The sequence below is a fragment of the Ascaphus truei genome, chromosome 15 (assembly GCF_040206685.1).
Source record: "Ascaphus truei isolate aAscTru1 chromosome 15, aAscTru1.hap1, whole genome shotgun sequence".
NCBI classification, from domain to species: domain Eukaryota; kingdom Metazoa; phylum Chordata; class Amphibia; order Anura; family Ascaphidae; genus Ascaphus; species Ascaphus truei.
Genome location: NC_134497.1, coordinates 36,722,185 through 36,745,651, shown reverse-complemented (window position 1 = coordinate 36,745,651; position 23,467 = coordinate 36,722,185). Strand labels below are relative to the sequence as shown.

At 52.2% G+C, this 23,467-nt stretch overlaps 3 protein-coding genes across 5 annotated transcripts in view; 2 read left to right on the top strand and 1 right to left on the bottom strand.

Moving 5' to 3' along the window:
• The window catches only part of LOC142466812 (uncharacterized), a 557,357-nt gene that overhangs the window by 262 nt on the left and 533,628 nt on the right, over positions 1–23,467 (top strand). The gene's annotated exons all lie outside the window — the stretch shown is intronic.
• Positions 1–23,467, bottom strand: part of LOC142466814 (uncharacterized) — a 361,963-nt gene that overhangs the window by 236,558 nt on the left and 101,938 nt on the right. The gene's annotated exons all lie outside the window — the stretch shown is intronic.
• LOC142466815 (uncharacterized) lies at positions 8–8,823 on the top strand. The gene is made up of 2 exons (XM_075572284.1): positions 8–220; positions 7,028–8,823. The coding sequence occupies exons 1-2, from the start codon at positions 112–114 to the stop codon at positions 8,671–8,673; spliced, it is 1,755 nt and encodes a 584-aa protein (XP_075428399.1). The 5' UTR covers positions 8–111; the 3' UTR covers positions 8,674–8,823.

The window sequence follows — 23,467 nt, the reverse complement described above, 5'->3', positions numbered from 1 at the left end:
CGCGCCGCCACCTGTATAGCTGCCCCCCCCCCTTTCAGCAGGGGCTGAGGCGGTGATTATACCAAGAACTGCTGTCCTGTGACGTCATAAGTAGGGACGCTGCACAGCTACATGTGCACAAGAGATTTAACGGCTGCAGGGGAGAGAGGCCCAGATGTCACTTCCTCCCAGGATTCAGCAAAACAAACATGGAGAATCGGGAGAACATGCGTTGGATGTGGTTCGTGGAATATCCGTTACTTTGTCTCTGTATACAGAGGGAGGACTATACAGTACTCTGTATACAGAAACACAGAGTACTGTATATCACTCCCTCTCTGTACAGAAACACAGAGTACTGTATATCCCCCCTTCTGTATACAGAGACACAGATTACTATATATCCCCTTCTGTATTCAGAGACACAGAGTACTGTATATCCCCCTTCTGTATACAGAGACAGAGTACTATATCTTTCTCCCTCTATACAGAGACACACAGTATTGTATATCTCTCCTCTGTAAGTATTGTATATCGCTCCCTCTGTATACAGAGACAAAATACTATATATCCCTCCCTCTGTATACAGACAGAAAATACTGTATAGCCCTCCCTCTGTATACAGACAGAAAATACCGTATAGCCCTCCCTCTGTATAGAGACACGAAATACCGTATAGCCCTCCCTCTGTATAGAGACACAAAATACCGTATAGCCCTCCCTCTGTATAGAGACACAAAATACCGTATAGCCCTCCCTCTGTATAGAGACACAAAATACCGTATAGCCCTCCCTCTGTATAGAGACACAAAATACCGTATAGCCCTCCCTCTGTATAGAGACACAAAATACCGTATAGCCCTCCTTCTGTATAGAGACACAAAATACCATATAGCCCTCCCTCTGTATAGAGACACAAAATACCGTATATCCCTCACTCTGTATAGAGACACAAAATACCGTATAGCCCTCCCTTTGTATACAGTGACACAAAATACCGTATATTCCTCCCTCTGTATACAGAGACACAAAATACCGTATATCCCTCCCTCTGTATACAGAGACACAAAATACCGTATATCCCTCCCTCAGTATAGAGACACAAAATACCGTATATCCCTCACTCAGTATAGAGACACAAAATACCGTATATCCCTCCCTCTGTATACAGAGACACAAAATACCGTATATCCCTCCCTCTGTATACAGAGACACAAAATACCGTATATCCCTCACTCAGTATAGAGACACAAAATACCGTGTATCCCTCCCTCTGTATACAGACACAAAATACCGTATATCCCTCCCTCTGTATACAGAGACACAAAATACCGTATATCCCTCACTCAGTATAGAGACACAAAATACCGTATATTCCTCCCTCTGTATACAGACACAAAATACCGTATATCCCTCCCTCTGTATACAGACACAAAATACCGTATACAGGTATCCCTCCCTCTGTATACAGAGACACAAAATACCGTATAGCCCTCCCTCTGTATACAGAGACACAAAATACCGTATAGCCATACCTCTGTATACAGGGACACAAAATACCGTATAGCCCTCCCTCTGTATACAGACAGAGTACTGTATATCACTCCCTCTGTATACAGACACAGAGTACTGTATATCACTGCCTCTGTGTACAGACACAGAGTACTGTATATCACTCCTTCTGTATACAGTGACACAGAGTACTGTAAATCACTCCCTCTGTATACAGTGACACAGAGTACTGTAAATCACTCCCTCTGTATACAGTGACACAGAGTACTGTAAATCACTCCCTCTGTATACAGTGACACAGAGTACTGTAAATCACTCCCTCTGTATACAGTGACACAGAGTACTGTAAATCACTCCCTCTGTATACAGTGACACAGAGTATTGTAAATCACTCCCTCTGTATACACAGGGAGGGATATACAGTACTCTGTCTGTATACAGAGGGGGGGGGAGATATACGTGTGTGTGTGTGCGCAGCTATATATATATATATCTCAAAACAGATGGCACTCCAAGCAAATAAGTCAATGGACAAGGTGCATGCTTCATAGAGTAAGTATAGGTAACAGCTGCTATCACCAAAGCGACAGCAAAGAAACAGCACTCAAATTTCATCAAAGCAAAAAGTGTATTGACAAAACACATCAGCACAAAGATAACCAACGTTTCGGTCCTCTAAGGACCTTCCTCAGGGTGGTGCTGAGGAAGGTCCTTAGAGGACCGAAACGTTGGTTATCTTTGTGCTTATGTGTTTTGTCAATACACTTTTTGCTTTGATGAAATTTGAGTGCTGTCGCTTTGGTGATAGCAGCTGTATATATATAACACACTAACTTGCATGTCATTTCCCAGAATCCCTTGCTGCAGTGGAAGTGCTGGGTGATAATGGTGAAAGGCAGGGTTTTTTTTTTTTGTGTGTGTCTCTGTGTGAGTATCTGTCTGTCGCTCTGTGTGTGTGTGTGTCTGTCTCTATGTGTCCTTCCATTCTCTCCCCTTCCCTCCTATCTCTCCCCCCCCCTTCTGTCCCACGCGCTCTCCCGCTTTCTCTCTCGCCCGCGCTCGTTCTCCCGCTTTCTCTCTCGCCCGCGCTCGTTCTCCCGCTTTCTCTCTCGCCCGAGCTCGCTCTCCCGCTTTCTCTCTCTCTCGCTCTCCCGCTTTCTCTCTCGCCCGAGCTCGCTCTCCCGCTTTCTCTCTCTCTCGCTCTCCCGCTTTCTCTCTCGCCCGGGCTCGCTCTCCCGCTTTCTCTCTCGCCCGGGCTCGCTCTCCCGCTTTCTCTCTCGCCCGGGCTCGCTCTCCCGCTTTCTCTCTCGCTCGCTCTCCCGCTTTCTCTCCCGCTTTCTCTCTCGCGTGCGCTCGCTCTCCCGCTTTCTCTCTCGCGTGCGTTCGCTCTCCCGCTTTCTCTCTCGCGCGTGCGCTCGCTCTACCGCTTTCTCTCGCGCGTGCGCTCGCTCTCCCGCTTTCTCTCTCGCGTGCGCTCGCTCTCCCGCTTTCTCGCGCGTGCACTCGCTCTCCCGCTTTCTCTCTCGTGCGCTCGCTCTCCCGCTTTCTCTCTCGCGCGCTCGCTCTCCCGCTTTCTCTCCCGCTTTCTCTGCGTGCGCTCGCTCTCCTGCTTTCTCTGCGCGCGCGCGCTCTCCCGCTTTCTCTCTCGCGCGCTCGCCCGCTTTCTCTCTCGCACGTTCGCTCGCCCGCTTTCTCTCTCGCGCGCTATCCCGCTTTCACTGTCGCGCGCTCTCCCGCTTTCTCTCTCGCGCGCTCTCCCGCTTTCACTCTCGCGCGCTCTCCCGCTTTCTCTCTCGCGCGCTCTCCCGCTTTCTCTCTCGCGCGCTCTCCCGCGCGCTCTCTCACGCGCTCTCCCGCTTTCTCTCTCGCGCGCGCGCTCTCCCGCTTTCTCTCTCTCGCGCGCGCTCTCCCGCTTTCTCTCTCTCGCGCGCTCTCCCGCTTTCTCTCTCTCGCGCGCTCTCCCGCTTTCTCTCTCTCGCGCGCTCTCCCGCTTTCTCTCTCGCGCGCGCTCTCCCGCTTTCTCTCTCGCGCGCGCTCTCCCGCTTTCTCTCTCTCTCGCGCGCTCTCCCGCTTTCTCTCTCTCGCGTGCGCTCTTCCGCTCTCTTGCTTTCTCTCGCGCGCGCTCTCTTGCTTTCTCTCGCGCGCTCTCTTGCTTTCTCTCGCGCGCTCTCTCTCGCTTTCTCTCTTGCGCTGTCCCTCGGTTGCGCGCGCGCTCCCGCGTTCTCGCGCGCGCTCGCGCACGCTCTCCCGCACGCTCTCCCGCGTTCGCGCACGCTCTCCCGCGTTCTCGCGCGCGCTCTCCCACGTTCTCGCGCACGCTCTCCCGCGTTCTCGCGCGCGTTCTCGCGCGCGCTCTCCCGCGTTCTCACGCGCGCTTTCTCGCGCGCTCTCGCTTTCTCGCCCACTTTCTCGCGTGGGCTCGCTCTCCCGCTTTCTCTGCGCGCGCGCGCTCTCCCGCTTTCTCTCTCGCGCGCTCGCCCGCTTTCTCTCTCGCGCGTTCGCTCGCCCGCTTTCTCTCTCGCGCGCTCTCCCGCTTTCACTCTCGCGCGCTCTCCCGCTTTCTCTCTCGCGCGCTCTCCCGCTTTCTCTCTCGCGCGCTCTCCCGCTTTCTCTCTCGCGCGCTCTCCCGCTTTCTCTCTCTCGCGCGTGCTCTCCCGCTTTCTCTCTCGCGCGCGCGCTCTCCCGCTTTCTCTCTCTCGCGCGCTCTCCCGCTTTCTCTCTCGCGCGCTCTCCCGCTTTCTCTCTCTCGCGCGCGCGCTCTCCCGCTTTCTCTCTCTCGCGCGCGCTCTCCCGCTTTCTCTCTCTCGCGTGCGCTCTTCCGCTCTCTTGCTTTCTCTCGCGCGCGCTCTCTTGCTTTCTCTCGCGCGCGCTCTCTCGCTTTCTCTCTTGCGCTGTCCCTCGGTTGCGCGCGCGTTCTCGCACGCTCTCCCGCGTTCTCGCGTGCGCTCTCCCGCGTTCTCGCGCGCGCTCTCCCGCGCTTTCTCGTGCGCTCTCCCGCTTTCTCGCGCGCTCTCCCACTCTCCCGCTTTCTCTCGCTCTCCCGCTTTCTATCTCGCACTCGCTCTCCCGCTTTCTCTCTCGCGCGCGCTCTTTTGCTTTCTCTCTCGCGCGCGCTCTTTTGCTTTCTCTCTCGCGCGCGCTCTCTTGCTTTCTCTCTCGCGCGCGCTCTCTTGCTTTCTCTCTCGCGCGCGCTCTCTTGCTTTCTCTCTCGCGCGCGCTCTCTTGCTTTCTCTCTCGCGCGCGCTCTCTTGCTTTCTCTCTCGCGCGCTCTCTTGCTTTCTCTCGCGCGCTCTCTTGCTTTCTCTCTCGCGCGCGCTCTCTTGCTTTCTCTCTCGCGCGCGCTCTCTTGCTTTCTCTCTCGCGCGCGCTCTCTTGCTTTCTCTCTCGCGCGCGCTCTCTTGCTTTCTCTCTCTCACCCGCTTTCTCGCGCGCGCTCTCGCGTGCTCTCCCGCTTTCTCTCTCTCTCGCACGCGCTCTCCCGCGCGCTCTCCCGCTTTCTCGCGCGCTCTCTTGCTTTCCCGCTTTCTCTCGCTCGCGCTCGTTCTCCCGCTTTCTTTCTCTCGCGCGCTCTTTTGCTTTCTCTCTCGCGCGCGCTCTTTTGCTTTCTCTCTCGCGCGCGCTCTTTTGCTTTCTCTCTCGCGCGCGCTCTTTTGCTTTCTCTCTCGCGCGCGCTCTTTTGCTTTCTCTCTCGCGCGCGCTCTTTTGCTTTCTCTCTCGCGCGCGCTCTTTTGCTTTCTCTCTCGCGCGCGCTCTTTTGCTTTCTCTCTCGCGCGCGCTCTTTTGCTTTCTCTCTCGCGCTCGCTCTTTTGCTTTCTCTCTCTCGCGCTCGCTCTTTTGCTTTCTCTCTCGCGCGCGCGCTCTTTTGCTTTCTCTCTCTCGCGTGCGCTCTCTTGCTTTCTCTCTCGCGCGCGCGCTCTCTTGCTTTCTCTCTCGCGCGCGCTCTCTTGCTTTCTCTCTCGCGCGCGCGCGCTCTCTTGCTTTCTCTCTCTCGCGCGCGCTCTCTTGCTTTCTCTCTCGCGCGCGCTCTCTTGCTTTCTCTCTCGCGCGCGCTCTCTTGCTTTCTCTCTCGCGCGCGCTCTCTTGCTTTCTCTCTCGCCCGCGCTCTCTTGCTTTCTCGCGCGCGCTCTCTTGCTTTCTCTCTCGCGCGCTCTCTTGCTTTCTCTCTCGCGCGCGCTCTCTTGCTTTCTCTCTCGCGCGTGCTCTCTTGCTTTCTCTCTCGCGCGCGCTCTCTTGCTTTCTCTCTCGCGCGCGCTCTCTTGCTTTCTCTCTCGCGCGCGCTCTCTTGCTTTCTCTCTCGCGCGCGCTCTCTTGCTTTCTCTCTCGCGCGCGCTCTCTTGCTTTCTCTCTCGCGCGCGCTCTCTTGCTTTCTCTCTCGCGCGCGCTCTCTTGCTTTCTCTTTCGCGCGCGCTCTCTTGCTTTCTCTTTCGCGCGCGCTCTTTTGCTTTCTCTCTCGCGCGCGCTCTCTTGCTTTCTCTCTCGCGTGCGCTCTCCCGCTTTCTCTCTCGCGCTCTCTCTCCCGCTTTCTCTCTCGCGCGCTTTCTCTCTCGCGCGCGCTCGCTCTCCAGCTTTCTATCTCGCGCGCGCTCGCTCTCCAGCTTTCTCGCGCGCGCTCGCTCTCCCGCTTTCTCTCTCGCGCGCGCTCGCTCTCCCGCTTTCTCTCGCGCGCGCGCTCGCTCTCCCGCTCTGTCTCTTCTGCTTTCGCGTGCTCTCTCCCGCTTTCACGCGCTCTCTCCCGCTTTCACGCGCTCTCCCGCTTTCACGCTCTCTCTCCCGCTTGTGTGAACAGCAGTGCATTTGCTTATAAGGATTTCAATGACGCCGAGTTGTCATAGAGACGCTTGACCAGAGCCCGGTAAGCAGGTTTACAGACGCCTCGCGATCTTAGCGCGGGGCCTTCGTAAACGTCGTGCCCCTCTCCCCATTAAAGTCTCGGGCGCGCCCCCCAGATTGCGCACCGCGGCGCTAGGTGATAATGGCGAAAGGCAGGATTGCGGACCTGTGTAAGGCACGTTCTATAGTGCCGGGCGCATGCTACGCCGTTCGCGCGGATTTTTAGTTGGCTGACGTCAGTGAGCCTTTCTATACAAGTGGCGCGCACGGCAGGGAGAGGGAAGCTGACAGACAGCGGCGAAGATGAGGAAAATCATCTTTTTGCGCCACTGCCTGCGCTCAAATGTGTGGTTGTGTGTATGTATGCGTGTGTATGTATGTATGTATGTGTGTGTGTGTGTATTTGTGTGTCTGTACAAGTCTAATAAATTTTTTCTTTTTACTAATGTTTTTTTTAAAATAAATAATAAATTACACATAAACACACACACCCATACACATACACACACATATACACAAACACACTCAACACAGTATACTCACGAAAAGCATGCGGCACATGCACGCGTGTTCGCATAGACACGCACGGCCACATGCTGTATATATCAGCCTTTAGACGTGAATGTGCTCACACACACACTCACCTCTTCTTCATGAAATTTTGTAACACCGTTTGTGTAACAAGTGACTTTTTTGTCTCGTCTAGTACAAAGACAAGCACCAATAATCTACCTATGCCAACACTGCAAGGTTGCTTTCAGCAGTCAGGATTACCTCCTCAAACATCTGCCGTTCAAACACCCAAATGAGAATATGGAAAAGATGAGGACAGAACAATCTTGCAACATTCCAATAAATATGACAGAAAATGCATCTTTCAACCAGTCAAGGCAATTAATAAACAATGTAACTGCTTCTCATTCCAAAAAACATATATTAGCAGCTGCCACAGGAAAAGATCTTAAAGAAAATGGGAAGAGTCTGACTGGGTTATCAGACCAGAACCTACAGAAGAGGACACAGCCCGGGGAAAGACTGCATGTATGTTGGGAATGTGGGAAGGGCTTTAGTGTGTCATCCAGCCTGAACAAACACATGAGGACACACACAGGGGAGAGACCATATGTATGTGGGGAATGTGGGAAGGGTTTTAGTGTGTCATCCAACATGAACAAACACAAGAGGACACACACAGGGGAGAGACCACATGTATGTGGGGAATGTGGGAAGGGATTTGGTCAGTTATACAGCCTGGACACACACAAGAGGACACACACAGGGGAGAAACCTAATGTATGTGAGGAATGTGGGAAGCGATTTAGTCAGTTATCCAGCCTGAATAAACACATGAGGACACACACAGGGGAGAGACCACATGTATGTGGGGAATGTGGGAAGGGATTTAGTCAGTTATCCAGCCTGAACACACACAAGAGGACACACACAGGGGAGAGACCACATGTATGTGGGGAATGTGGAAAGGGATTTGGTGTGTCATCCAGCCTGAACACACACATGAGAACACACACAGGGGAGAGACCACATGTATGTGGGGAATGTGGGAAGGGATTTAGTGACTTATCCAGTCTGATCAGACATATGAGGACACACACAGGGGTGAGACCGTGTGTATGTGGGGAATGTGGGAAGGGATTTAGTGACTTATCCAGCCTGAACACACACAAAAGGACACACACAGGGGAGAGACCACATGTATGTATGGAATGTGGGAAGGGATTTAGTGACTTATCCAGCCTGAACACACACACGAGGACACACACAGGCGAGAGACCGCATATATGTGGGGAATGTGGAAAGGGATTTTGTGTGTCATCCAGCCTGAACACACACATGAGGACACACACAGGGGAGAAACCGCATGTATGTGGGGAATGTGGGAAGGGATTTAGTCAGATATCCAGTCTGGACACACACAAGAGGACACACACAGGGGAAAGACCGCATGTATGTGGGGAGTGTGGTAAGGGATTTAGTGGCTTATCCAACCTTTGTAAACACAAGAGGACCCACACAGGGGAGAGACCGCATGTATGTGGGGAATGTGGGAAGGGATTTGGTGCCTTATCCAGCCTGAACACACACAAGAGAACACACACAGGGGAGAGACCGCATGTATGTGGGGAATGTGGGAAGGGATTTAGTCGGTTATCCCACCTGAACACACACACGAGGACACACACAGGGGAGAGACCACATGTATGTGACGAATGTGGGAAGGGATTTAGTCAGTTATCACATCTGATTAGACATATGAGGACACACAGGGGAGAGACCGAATGTGGGTCTCAGTTATCCAGCCTGAACACACACATGGGAGAGACATTTCTCTAAAGCCAGACAATGTTTAAGGATAAAAAAAAAGTTATAATTTTTTTAATGCAGTTTATTTGTATCATTCCTATTGTAGTTTTATGTAAAGAAAAATGTTGTACTTAATAATGTTTTATGTTTCCTTGCTGTTTTTTCTAATAAAATGTGCATTTCCCATTATGCTGAAGCTGTCTGTAGTCTCACTTAGCTGTGAATCGGAATAGTTTCGCCGCGACCAATTGGCCGCCGGCGTTAGGCCGCAGATGGACTCTCTGCCACTGGCCACTTCTAATGTAAGTTTTTGTTCTTTTTTTTTTTTTTTCGGGGGTTAATTTAAGGGGTTTTAGGGTAGGGGTGTCTTAGGTTAAGGGGGTGCTTAGGATATAGGGGTTTTAAGGTAGGGTGTTTAGGCACTTACCTTAGCGGCGAAGTGGCCAGTGGTAGGGTGAGTTTCGGTGAAATGGCTGCGACCAAATGTCCTAGAATGTCCTGTGAATACTGAGGTGAAGGACAGACACAGACTAACGTCCCCAGTGAGGGACATTAATGCAGCCGCTTTTACATACTGTATGTCATGTTCTGTTTAGAGAGCAGCAAGCAGGGCCTACAACAGGGGGGGACTGCCGGGACAAGTCTCAGGCCCGGCGGCTGCGGGGTGGCCAGCGGCGCAAGTTAACCCCGACCTCTGGCCAGGCCCGGCTCCATCAGCTGCAGACCTCTTCCTTACTCTGTGTCCCACGCCGAGCTTCCAATGCTGGCGGCACGCGATGGGCCTCTGACTTCAGCGCGCCAGAAGTAAGCTGGGCCTCAGCTTCCAGTGCGCGCTGACTTTGGAAGTCCGGCGTGGGACAGAGTGAGGAAGAGGCCTGCAGTTGATGAAGAGACAGGTCCTGGCCAGAGATCGGGGCCAACTTGCAGTGCCAGCCGCCGCGCCCAGCCTGATCATCCTCAAGGTAAGTCTGTTTTTTTATATGTATTGGGGTCTCTATATTTGGATGGGGGTCTTTTTATATGCATTGGCGGGCAGTGGGGGGTCTTTTTATATGGAGTAGGTGTGTGGGGGTCTTTTTAATATGTATTGGGGGGAGTGGGGTCTTTTTGATACGTATTGGTGAGCAGTGGGGGTCTTTTTATATGTATTTGGGTAGAGTGGGGGGGTCTTTTATATGTATTGATGCGGTGGGGGTCTTTATATGTATTGAGGTAGTGGGGTCTGTTTAATGTATCTGGGGGCAGTGGGGGTCTTTTTAATATGTATTGGGGGTGGGGTTTTTTGGTATGTATTTTGTGGGTCGTGATTGAGTGGGGTAATTGACGGAAGGGGGTGAGGGAGTGAGTGAGGAAAAGGAGTAAGAGAGACGCAGGGGAGAGAAAGACATGAGAAGAGGGGGGGAATAGAGGGGGCTCGTGAGGTGTGAAATGGGGGGGCTAGCAATGCTGCTGACGGGGGGGGAGTGGCCCGGACGTAACTAGTCCCAGGCTCTGGGAAATCTATCTGTGGCCCTAGCAGCAACGAGACTGATGGGGGGGAGAGGGGTACGGGGCTTGGTGGGGTTACGGGGCTTGGGGGGGGGGCACGGGACTGTGAAAGCCCCTCGTTCACCTCTGGGTTTTGTTTGGGGCTAGTTCTGTTTTGGCAGGAAAGTGAGCTTTGTGTTACCAGGCAGATGTGGGACAGATGTCAGGTGATTGGCTGAGGAGCAAGTGCAGGCTAGGGGACTTTGGCTGCCCCACTCCCCTCCCTATGTGTTATTATAACAGCTATATATATATATATATATATATATATATATATATATATATATATTTATATATATATATATATATACTGCATATAGTGTTTTATGCTGTCGCAGCATGGCGACAGTAGGTTAAAAGTGCTAATGCTGTTCAGCATTATTCTGTGATTATTGATCATTTTATACTTACTGGGGCCAGGGTAGAGTTGGGCAAAAAACCTCCACAACAACGATATTAATACATGTGTCACAATAACAATATGTATCTTTAAAAATAAATAAATATAACATTTCATTCTTCAAGCAGCAGAACTGGTGACACTTTTTGTGTTGTTTGTTTAATTGGTTTGAAGCAGGGTGTCTCCGGATCTGAACCGTGTTAATTTCAGCTCCGGGGACCCCCTGCTTCTTGAATACCTACCTCGGAAGGGGAGGCCGGTATGTCTTTGCAGTTTAAATGTCCTGCATCACGTGAGCCAATAGCAAGCGGCAAGGGATGATGTCACGGCTTCCTATTAGCCCATGGGACATCTAAGCCGCTATTTTGATGACCTCAACTAGCCCAGCCTGAGCTGCTACCTGCACCCCCTTCTCAGGTAAATATCTCGGGATGCAGGGGGTCCCCGAAGATTAAATTATTTTTATACTAGAATTGTTAGCGTCTTCTCTTTTTTTCCCTTTATTTTCGCTCATTATTATAACACAGATGTATTGGGAGCAAAGAATAAAAACACAAATTCTTTCAACCCTGCTCCCTAGGTTTTTAATAACCTGAAATGGAACGGTTCTTATCTGCACCTGCAGTACACAGAAATTATATCATATTTACTAACGTGTGCTACTAAACATCTTATAATGTTTCTCATACTTAGACTACAAAAAGGTTTCACAAGTACAACCAAATGTGCAATATAACATCCGCGATTGAAAATAAATATATATATATATAGAAATAAAAGGAAATTTGCAATGTGCTCCAGTGGTGGTAGACTTAATTATATTTCAAGAAACTGTCAAAAAGTGAAAGTATAGTGACTCTTGCTGTCTGCTTGCTGCTTCTGGGAGGAGGAAACCCCTGAGTCTCCTCAAATAATTACCTGTGTATATTGTGATAGAAGCGCATAGGAGTACAGCAGCATCAGAAAATAGCCAAACTTTAATAACAATAAAAACACTTATCTAAATTAAAAAGCAATGGTAAATGCACTCAAAGAGAGGATTTAAAGAATGCTTATCTGCATGAATAGTTCAGTTAGCACTGAAGCTCCCTGGGCTCTTTTAAGTCCCCCACAGTCAGGTGGACAATTGAAACAGTCCTTTCAGGGTTTGAGTTTTTTCCTATACCACTCATTGCACTTTATTTTGATTACATAATCACTATATTCACTGCATGTTTGTTTATAAGTGTTGAGCGCCATCTAGTGTTTCTTGTGTATAGGTTTAAGGAATACCAAGCCTTCACTTGTAATGATGGCAGTCCTGCTTGGTAGTAGTACCCAGACACCCACGCCCAGACACCCCCACACGCCCAGACACCCCCACACGCCCAGTCACCCCCACACGCCCAGACACCCCCACACGCCCAGACACCCCCACACACGCCCCCACACGCCCACACGCCCCCACACGCCCCCACACGCCCAGACACCCCCACACGCCCAGACACCCCCACACGCCCAGACACCCCCACACGCCCAGACACCCCCACACGCCCAGACACCCCCACACGCCCAGACACGCCCACGCCCCCACACACCCCCACACACACCCAGACACCCCCACACACCCAGACACCCCCACACACCCAGACACCCCCAAACACCCCCACACACCCACACACCCAGACACCCCCACACACCCAGACACCCCCAGACACCCAGACACCCCCAGACACCCAGACACCCCCACACACCCAGACACCCCCACACACACCCACACACCCCACACACCCCCACACCCCCAGACACCCCCACACACCCAGACACCCCCACACACCCAGACACCCCCACACACCCAGACACCCCCACACACCCAGACACCCCCACACACCCAGACACCCCCACACACCCAGACACCCCCACACACCCAGACACCCCCACACACCCAGACACCCCCACACACCCACACACACCCACACACCCACACACACCCACACACCCACACACCCACACACACCCACACACCCACACACACCCACACACCCACACACACCCACACACCCACACACACCCACACACCCCACACACCCCAGACACCCAGACACCCCCACACACCCAGACACCCCCACACACCCAGACACCCCCAGACGCCCCCACGCGCCCAGACGCCCCCACGCGCCCAGACGCCCCCACGCGCCCAGACGCCCCCACGCGCCCAGACGCCCCCACGCGCCCAGACGCCCCCACGCGCCCAGACGCCCCCACGCGCCCAGACGCCCCCACGCACCCAGACACCCCCACGCACCCAGACACCCCCACGCACCCAGACACCCCCACACACCCAGACACCCCCACACACCCAGACACACCCACACGCCCCCACACACCCAGACGCCCCCACACACCCAGACACCCCCACACACCCAGACACCCCCACACACCCAGACACACCCAGACACCCCCACACACCCAGACACCCACACACCCCCACACACCCACACACCCCACACACCCCCACACACCCAGACACCCCCAGACACCCCCACACACCCAGACACCCCCACGCGCCCAGACACCCCCACACACCCCCACGCGCCCAGACACCCCCACGCGCCCAGACACCCCCACGCGCCCAGACACCCCCACGCGCCCAGACATCCCCACGCGCCCAGACACCCCCACACACCCAGACACACCCACACACCCAGACACCCCCACACACCCAGACACACCCACACACCCCCACGCGCCCAGACACCCCCACGCGCCCAGACACCCCCACGTCCCCACACACCCCCACACACCCAGACACCCCCACACACCCAGACACCCCCACACACCCAGACACCCCCACACACCCCCACACCCACACACCCCAGACACCCCCACACACCCAGACACCCCCACACACCCAGAAACCCCCACACACCCAGACACCCCCACACACCCAGACACACCCAGACACCCCCACACACCCAGACACCCCCACACACACCCAGACACCCCCACACACACCCAGACACCCCCACACACCCAGACACCCCCACACACTCACCCACTCACACAGACACACTCACCCACTCACACAGACACACTCACCCACACTCACAGACACACTCACCCACACTCACAGACACACTCACCCACACTCAGACAAACTCAGACACACACTCACTGGGTGAGTGACTGGGTTGGTATTCACCTGTTCCTCCAGGGCCTGCTTGTCCTCCACATGCTGCTCCACATGCCAGGGGATCGGGCAGGAGTTGCAGGAGGATCGGGGGGCCAGCGGGAGGAGCGGGGGGCCAGCGGGAGTATCGAGGGGCCAGCGGGAGGATCAAGGGGGGATCGGGGGGCCAGCAGGAGGATCGGGGGGACAGCCGGACAGGCGCACGGCCACCAAGCTCCCCGATGGGAAACGTGGCAAGCCGCGCGTGCGCCCAGACTGCAGCCAGGAGGAGGGTCAGGCAGCCAGACAGGAGGCCGGCATTAGTTGCGGGGGGATCAGGGGCCAGCAGGGAACAGCCGCACGGCCACACCAACCTCCCCGATGGGAAACGTGGCCGGGAACTTTGCCAGAACCCCCTCCCCCCCTCCAGCGCGTACGCGCGCGCACCCCTCTACCTCCCGCCCAGGCTGCTTCCCTTCTTCCCCGCTCCTCTTACCCTGCCTGTGCGGGTGCCAGAGGAGCGTGGGATGGAGGGGAAGCACCTACCTTGTCCTCCAGCCCTGGGCAGCAGCCACGGGGACCCCCCCCCCAGCCTACATCCTGCCCCGGGGACACCCCCCAGCCTACATCCCGCCCCGGGGACCCCCCCCCAGCCTACATCCCCCCCCCGGGCAGCAAGCGGGAATCGGGTGCAGGGGGGGGAGGGGCTGACGCAGAGCTGCCAGCCGGCCCTCTTCCTCGCGTCAGGCCAATCAGGGAGGGGGATTACTTATTTATTTAAAAAAAAAAAAAAACAATTTGGCGCGTTTCGCCCAGCTCTTGCAAGCTGTCAATGGCTTCGTCAAGAGCTGCAAGAGCTGGGCGAAACGCGTTGAGTGGTGTTTTGATCTAGTGAGGGATCCGTAGCTGTACCATCCACTGAGCAGTGACGTCACACGCACCGGAGGTGACACGGAGTTCAGAGTCCCAGGTTGCAGACGGAGGAAATCCAGAGCCAGAGAGGAGGCGGTGAGAACGGCGGAATACCCCCTAGATTCACTCTTATTGTGAAAAATGCGATTTTAACTTTGGCACATTGTAAGTGCACATTTTATATGCCTATATATCTTTTATAAAGTCTATATCAAGACAGATCGCGCTATGTAGTTCTGTTTCTACCTCTACATGTAATTCTGCCACTCTGATGAGACTAGCCTGGAAGCAGTTAAACAGTTTACAGCATCCACCTGGGGTGGCAGCCCAATCTGCCAACTGCATATATACCACTAACATCTTGTGAGTAGATAAACCAGTAGAGCCAAGATATTGACATCTAATTGGATTTTAGTCTCAACGTCTGCACTTAAATTTGCACTGTTTTTTGTTTCTTTATTTCTCCATATTTTGCTCCTCCTGGATTGTCTGAATTATATCATTCTACTTGGAACCCGGAAAACAGGTTCTACCAGAGGGTTTGAGCAGGGACTTATTATTATTTTTTGAACACTTATTTTATTGTAAATTGCACTATTAACTTGTACACAACCACTATTTTATTTTAAGTTGTTAGCGCCTTATATTCACTATTATTCACACTACAGGATAAGATCCCAGAAGAAATGGGGGGAGGCAGATCAGCACCAGACCCATCATGGCGCGAGGCAGGTAGATCTGATAAAAACAGACAGACCCGCAGCCCCCGTTAAAATGACTATCTGGGACACCTTGCTCACTTACAGTTAAAGTTGACCCACCTCCCCGCCCGAACAGGCCACCCGTTGTGGTCTCCCCTACGACATCCCCAACAGCTACATCCCTAACAGTGTCCTGAGGCGCCCAGACCTGAATCAAATCCTGCCACACTTACCTTGAAGCCCGACGGCAGTACCCAGAGACTAGCGGCCATCTTGGAGCAGCTCCGGAGTCCAACTGAGAAAGAGGCGGAGACGGATGACGTCGGAGGGGAGGAGGCACCACATCTCGCGAGAGGAACAGGAGTCCGGAGCAGAGCCACATCCAAGATGGCGACTGCCGCGGACGAACCGGAAGGGGCGGAACCTAGCGGATGGAGGCGGAAATGAAGCGGATAAGCACCCTGGACGCAACGAGCGGCAGCAGGGGAGGGAGGAGGGATTAAGCTAGGAAGATAGAAGAGACAGAGGAACCGGCCCTAGTACAGGAGACCTCACAGAGTAGAGGCAGGAGAGGAGAAGGTCAGGCTACAGGGGAGAGGGGGAACAACAAAACGGGAGGTGGGGAGTAGGGGTCAGAAGGAATAGGGAAGGGGGGGGGAAGAAATGAAGGAGCTGGCAGGGGAGTTAGATGCAAGACCAGGAGGGGGGGGAAGAGGAATAAGGGAGCTGGTAACAGGGAGGGAGAGGGAAGACGAAGAAGGGGCTTAGGGGCAGAGAAAGGAGGGTTAGGGGAAGAGAGAGTAGAAGGACCCAGAGAAAGAGAGAGGTAGAAGGAAACATAGATAAAGTATGGCGGTGGACAGCACTAGTAGCAAAGTTCAGAAGGGACAGGGACACACCGTAAAGGCACGGGGGGAACCAAGGGAATAACATAGGGCAAGAAAAGGATCAGCTTTTCCAAGTGGCACAGTAGTTAGGAGTTGAAGGGGAGGCAAGGTCACGTTGATACACTTATAGTTTAAAGGTTAGGTTTGTGCATTTGAGGTTTTTCATTGACTTGTTTGTGACTGAATATGTTTACCAATACAGTTTGGACTAATAAAGATAATGAACTGTCGGCTGGGATGGCGGTCCCAAAGTCGCCGTGTGCGTCTACTCTCGGGCTGGGGCAGTCGCCCTAGATCCTGAGGAAGTCCTGGGGAAGAGGTGGATCAAGACGGCCCTGAGGAGGAGGCAGAAGACAGAGGGCGCGACCCAGGGGTCCACCAACCCACCGGCAAGGGAGAGAAAGTGGTTCCATGCCACCGACTACTCTCCCACCATGCTGTATGTGTTTTATGTGTTCTCTTTCCCCACTATCACATGTACCCGGTGTTTCTATCCCACCCCACACTGTCTCCTACACAAGTGGTCCCCCGCTGAAGCCCCACAAAGAGCTGAGTACTGCAAAGGAACAGAAACGGCTCCGTAGAGGTCCGACATATCAGAACGTTGCATTCGGAGCGCAAGGTCAGTACCCAGCATCATCATGCCTTTAACTTTTATATCACACAACACTAAGGGCCTAAACTCCCCATGTAAACGTAAGTTAGCACTCACTGACTACAAAAAAAGGGGTCAGACTTTATACTACTCCAGGAAACACACTAAAGCACCACTAGTTCTCCCAAATACTTTGACAAGCAGTATAAACAGGTATTTCTATCCTCTGCTACAGAAAAAAAGCAGGGTGTAGCAATCCTGATCCACAATAGAGTAGGACTAGTGGTGGATAAAGTGAAAAAAGATCAGGACGGCAGATTCTTGATGCTCATAGGATCCATAAATGCACAACCAATAACAGTAGCAACGATTTACGCCCCAAGTGTTCACGAGTCAGACTTCTTTACGAGGACGTTCGACGTTCTTAAAATTTTTAGCAAAGGGGCTATAATCCTAGGAGGAGATTTCAATACGGCTATGAATGCAGCCCTGGACAGATCAGGTCCCCATAGACACAAGACCAGAACACGACCTTCAGCGCTAGAACAAGGATTAAAAGATCTACAACTAATAGATGCTTGGAGGGAGACATACCCGCTAGAAAGGCTATACACTTTCTACTCACATCCCATGACTCATTTAGCAGAATCGATGACTTCTTTGTATCTAGTAGACTGGTCCCCGCGATCACCCATTCTGGGATCCATGATATTTCATGGTCTGATCACGCACCGATCGAGCTAAGGTGCACTCAGATAGGGCTGGAAAGACCAAGAGCAAATTGGAAATTAAATGATTCCCTCCTAAAGATCCCCGATTTAGAAGGAAAGATCAAAGAGGCGATCAAGTACTTCTTTAGTGAAAATAAAGGTAGCGTTAGCTCACATATAACCCTCTGGGAGGCACATAAAGCAACACTGAGGGGGGTTTTGATTAGCCTGGTGGCCCAAAAGAAAAAGGAAAGCAATGCAAAAATTATTAAAGAACAAGCAGAGTTAAAGCAGCTTTGGGAACAACATAGACGAGCACCAAATGCGGCGACTCTCCAGCAAATTAAAGACACTCAGATTAAACTGAATCTACTCCTCACCTCCCAGGCCGAAAAATCGTTAAGTTGATCAAAGAGAAGATTCTTTGAAAAAGCAAACAAACCAGATACCTTGCTGGCTAACATGATTAACTCTAAAACAAATAATTATAACATACAAGCCTTGCGGCGGGAAACAGGGGGGGGTCACGGCCAATCCCAAGCAAATTGTAGGGGAATTTAAAGCCTTCTACGCAAAATTGTACGATGGGGAAAAGGTTGCCGATCTACCGGGACAACGGAGGCCCTACGGAGTTTCCTGAAAAACGCAAACATACCCGGTTTGAGCAGGTCAGATAGAGAGGTGATAGGTAGAGATTTCACAATGGAGGAATTATCAGAGGTTATTAAAAACCTGAAACCCTCTAAAGCCCCGGGTCCCGACGGATACTCAAATCTTTATTACAAGAAGTTCAGGAAACAACTGTCCCCATATCTCGTATGTTTAATCAAGTGCTGAATGGGTCCCCCTTCCCTAGCCAGATGCTCCAAGCGTCCATTTCAGTAATACATAAGACAGAGAAAGACCCCCAGGACTGTAAAAGCTACAGACCAATATTCCTGATTAATTCGGACATCAAAATTTACGCCAAATTATTGGCCAATAGATTGAGTCTTATCCTACCCAGACTAGTGCACCCAGATCAAGTCGGGTTTATCCAGGGTCGACAAGCATCTGATAATACCCGACGAATCATTGATCTGATAGAGATAGCCAATTCCAAATCTATACCAATTATGGCGCTTAGTCTGGATGCGGAAAAAGCGTTTGATAGGATAGACTGCCCATATCTGGAAGCCACGCTTGGAGCGTTCGGCATGGGAGACAAATTGATAAAAGCTATATTCGCTCTCTATTCAGCCCCGTCGGCAAGGGTTACCCACCAGGGATTCGCTTCGGATCCCTTCCAAATTAAGAGCGGAACGAGACAGGGATGCCCGCTCTCCCCCCTCCTCTTTGCACTGTGTATGGAACCGCTGGCGGCCCAGATACGGGATAGCAAAGACATCACGGGTATTGACATCGGAAACCAGTCGCATAAAGTGGCACTATATGCGGATGATGTATTCCTGACAATATCCAGGCCCCTTACCTCTCTACCAAACCTGTTTGATCTATTGGGGCGTTTCAATAGGGTCTCCGGGTTCAAAATTAATCAGGGCAAATCAGAGGCTATTAACATAAATCTCCCCAAACATGTGGAAAAGCTAATTGCCATAAACTTCAACTTCCGTTGGCAACAACACCAAATTAAATATCTAGGGGTTAATATCACCAAGACATATAGCACAATCTATCAGGCCAACTATCCAAGACTGATGCGGACCCTGAGAGAGGACATCAAGAGGTGGGCTAAACATAAAATCTCCTGGATTGGTAAAATCCATTGCGTTAAAATGAATTTGCTCCCTCACCTACTGTATCTTTTCCAAACCCTCCCAGTGCCAATAGGCTTGAAGGACACTCTCTCACTCCAAGCCGAGATAGATAAATTTATCTGGGGAGGAAAGAAGGCGAGGGTGAGCAAACAAATAATGCGCAAACAAACGGGAGCGGGTGGGCTAGCGGTACCTTGTTTGTTGTCCTATTACAAGGCGGCCCAATTATGTCAAATTGTGCAGTGGCACTCTAACCCAGACTCTAAAAGATGGGTTGCGTTAGAACGAGAGGCATGCTCCCCATTAGACCTGGAGCATCTGATTTGGTACCCCAAAAAGGTGCGTAGAGGCACCAAACTGCCGCTATCCTCAATGACCAACTCGCTCTCGATATGGGAGGGTACTAGGCTCAAATGCGCGCTGTCTAGCAGGGCGTCGGGTATGACGCCACTATGGAACAACCCACTCTTTGCTCCGGGCCAGTCCAGTATGGAATTCACTATCTGGAAACTAAAAAACATCAAGAGATTGGTAGATCTGGAGGGGAGACAAGGCATACAAATATTCAAAATAATTAAATCTGACCATAACATCCCTAATGCCGAGATCTTTAGATACCTCCAGATCAGGGCGTTCTATCAAAAAGTTCAGCCACAGACCCCCATGACAAATTTCGAAAAGTTCTGTCGATCAGGGACATCCACGGCGGGACTCACATCGCAGATGTACAAAGAAGTGACCGGTTCTAGTACGACGGTGACGGACAAGACAAGATACATGACTAATTGGGAGACAGACCTAGGAGAGGAATTAGAGGTCGAGGAATGGACAAAAATAGTGACGGCAACCTCCAAAAGTTCTATATGCACAACCTTAAGGGAGAACGCATATAAGGTAATGATGCGCTGGTACCACACTCCCACAAAACTAGCTAAATTCCTGCCCAGTTACTCCCCATTGTGTCCGAGACAATGTGGACAGCAGGCAGATCTGTTACATGTGCTGTGGTCATGCCCCAAAATCGTCCCAGTCTGGGATTCAATTAAAGACTGATTGAATAAGATTACAGGTAAACCCGTCCCATTAGACCCATGGCTGTTCCTCCTGAACACACCAGCAGATGGGTTCACCAAAGGAGAAAACAAACTGATAGCTCACTTTGCTATGGCGGTTAGGGGAGAGATCGCAGCACGATGGAAACAGAATACAATCCCGCCAATTACGAACATTAGGAATCGAATTTGGTCAGTTTGCCAGATGGAGAAGTTGACAAGTCTGGTCAATGACACTGGTGAAAATTTTCAAAAAGTCTGGCTACCGTGGTTAGCCCAAACAGACATCCCGGGAGTGGAACGGACCACAATTTGGCTTTAATAGGGGAAAATGCGTTCTCCCATGAGGGAGCGCCCAAGAGCGACACCCAGGACGTACATTGCTAGCCCCCACTGGGATCCCCAGGTAGGACCTATGGGAGGGAAATAGGGCCTAGAGGCTGTTATGCGGATGTCCTACAGGGCACGCAATGATTCCCCAGACACAGAGAACCAGCGAAGGTGAGGCAGAGGCGGAACCACAAGAGGAGGAACTCATCCCTCCCCCCCATCCCCCCCATTGTTTTTCCCTTCCCCCCCCTGTCCCAAGGTTCCCCCGTTCGTCTACCCAGTCTGTCTGTACGTGTCTAACCGTTCACAAACGGGAGCAGCACATACAGTAATCCGAGCTTGTATTACGCCATTACCATACTCACTGTATGTATACTATCATTTGAACAAAATAAAAATTTAAGTTGAAAAAAAATAAAAAAATACCTATGTAATATAAGTTTTAATAAATTATAAAAAATATATATGAATGTAAAAAAGTGAAAAAACCCTTGAAAAAACAAAGTCCTGTTCCGATGGTAATAGCAACCAGGTTCCTGCAGCCCGTTTCAAAGGGATCACCAGTCCCCAACCATATCTGAAAAAAAGAAAAGAAAAAACAGGCGCACACCTAGTGCATTAACATAATAAAAATTGTATTCAAGGAACATAAAATCGATCACATGCCCACTCACAAGGGTACGGCAATAAAAAGCATGTATGAGATAGGCTCTCATGTGCCAGCAACTCGGTCGTCACAGTCCGGCTCGAGGCAATGGCGTCGTCACGTGACCCTCCTTCGTGTAGCCGGAAACGGAACGATTTCCACTCAGTGTTCGGCAAGAGAAGTCCCTCCGGAAAACAGTGCCTTGGAAGTACTCTGTATTGATGTTGGGGCCGTGTGGGACACACAAGAGCTTGTTTCTCACACCTAGTAGCAACAATGTTCGTAGGCAAATGGCGGCAGCAATCTAACCACGCCCTACGCGTGTCATTGATGGACGTGCACGCAGCACGACCATGCCGGGGGCGCACTTCCGCGGATGAGCTCCTCCGCGCGCATGGAGGTTGAGTTGTGCACGCACTGCTGATGTCGTCATGTGACGCGTTCGAGGACCGTGGTCTAGCGGCGATCCTCACACATACACACACATTTCCCACCTCCCTCCCTGTACCACCGCTGGGGTGGAGGAGAGAAGGGAGCTGGTTCCTGGCCATGGAACTCACAGAGATAGCTGACATCCCGGCTCAGACTCTGTGAGTCTATCGCGATCTCGGTTATAATGCGGTTGTATTGGGTGGACCCAGAGGGCCGCGTTATAACGGTGTTCAGCAGTGTATGACTATGTATATGCAGTGGTTGGCAAATTACCCAAAAATCTTACCCTAGTTACCTAGCCCCGCCACTCACCCCGCCCCACTCTTAAAAAATTGAATAAATTCCTAATAAGAATTGTGTTTATGTGTGTGACTAGACTCGGTGGGTGACTGACTGACTTGGGTGACTGGCTGGGTGGATGACTGGCTTGAGTGACTGGGTGCGTGACTGGCCCCAATACATTTTAAAGAGACCCCAATACATTTTAAAAATACACCCACAATACACCCACCCCCCCAATACATATACAAAATACACCCACCACCCCAACACATATACAAAATACACCCACCGCCCCAATACATATACAAAATACCCCCACCACCCCAATACATATAAAATTCAGACTTACCTCAGACTTACCTTGGGGATGTTGTCAGGAGGGGGGGGCAGTGGATGTGGCGGGGTGGGGGCCAGTGGATGGGGTGGGGTGGGGGGCAGTGGATGGGGCGGGGTGGGGGGCAGTGGATGTGGAGAGGTGGGGGGCAGTGGATGGGGAGAGGTGGGGGGCAGTGGATGGGGATGGGTGGGGGGCACAAACAGCCGCCAGTGGACGGCAGCGGTAATCGGGTAGGGGGGAGCAGTAGCGGTAATCGGGGAGAGCGGTGCGGCAGCGGTAATCGGGGAGGGGGGAGTGGCAGCGGTAATCGGGGAGGGGGGAGCGGCAGCGGTAATTGGGGAGGGGGAGCGGCAGCGGTAATCGGGGAGGGGGGGAGCGCCCGTTCTTCCCCACTCCCATTACCCTGCCCGCACGGGCCCCAAGGGAACGTGGGACAGAGGGGAAGCGCCTGACTGCACCCGCCTACCTTGATCCTCCATTCCTGTGAAGCAGACGTTGGGACCAACCCCCACCCTGCCCCCCCCCCCCCCGAGCATACCTCCCACCCCGGGCAGCAAGCGGGGATCGGGGGCAGGAGGAGGGGAGGCGATCGGGGGGCAGGAGGAGGGGAGGCGATCGGGGGGCAGGAGGAGGGGAGGAGTTCGGGGGCGGGAATTGCCAGCGCGCCTGACCCAGCCAGCCCTCTTCCCCGCTATAAATCCGGTTTAACATTTAAACATACTCCACCTCCCCTTCTATTTGTTCGATCCTTCCGAAAAAGGGAATAACCCTCTAAATTAATTGCCCAGTCATGAGTTTCATCCCATCATGTTTCAGTAATGCCTATGATCCCTTGCAGCTATTAATTCAATTTAATTATTAATTTTATGTGAGGCTTCTTGCATTAGCAAGCATGCATTTATGTTTTTTTTCAGCCTGTACTATTATCTTATCTGCTCCTTCCTTTCTGCGCCCACTTGGTCTAGTCTTTAGAAGTTTTCTAGTATTATCTGTTTTGACGGTGAGGGGTACCCAGGCCAATAATAAAGGTATTATGCCCGGCTGGTTGCCCCTGAGCCATATTGGGGAATTGTGAAGTGCCAGCTCTGCAACCCAATGATGGCAGAAA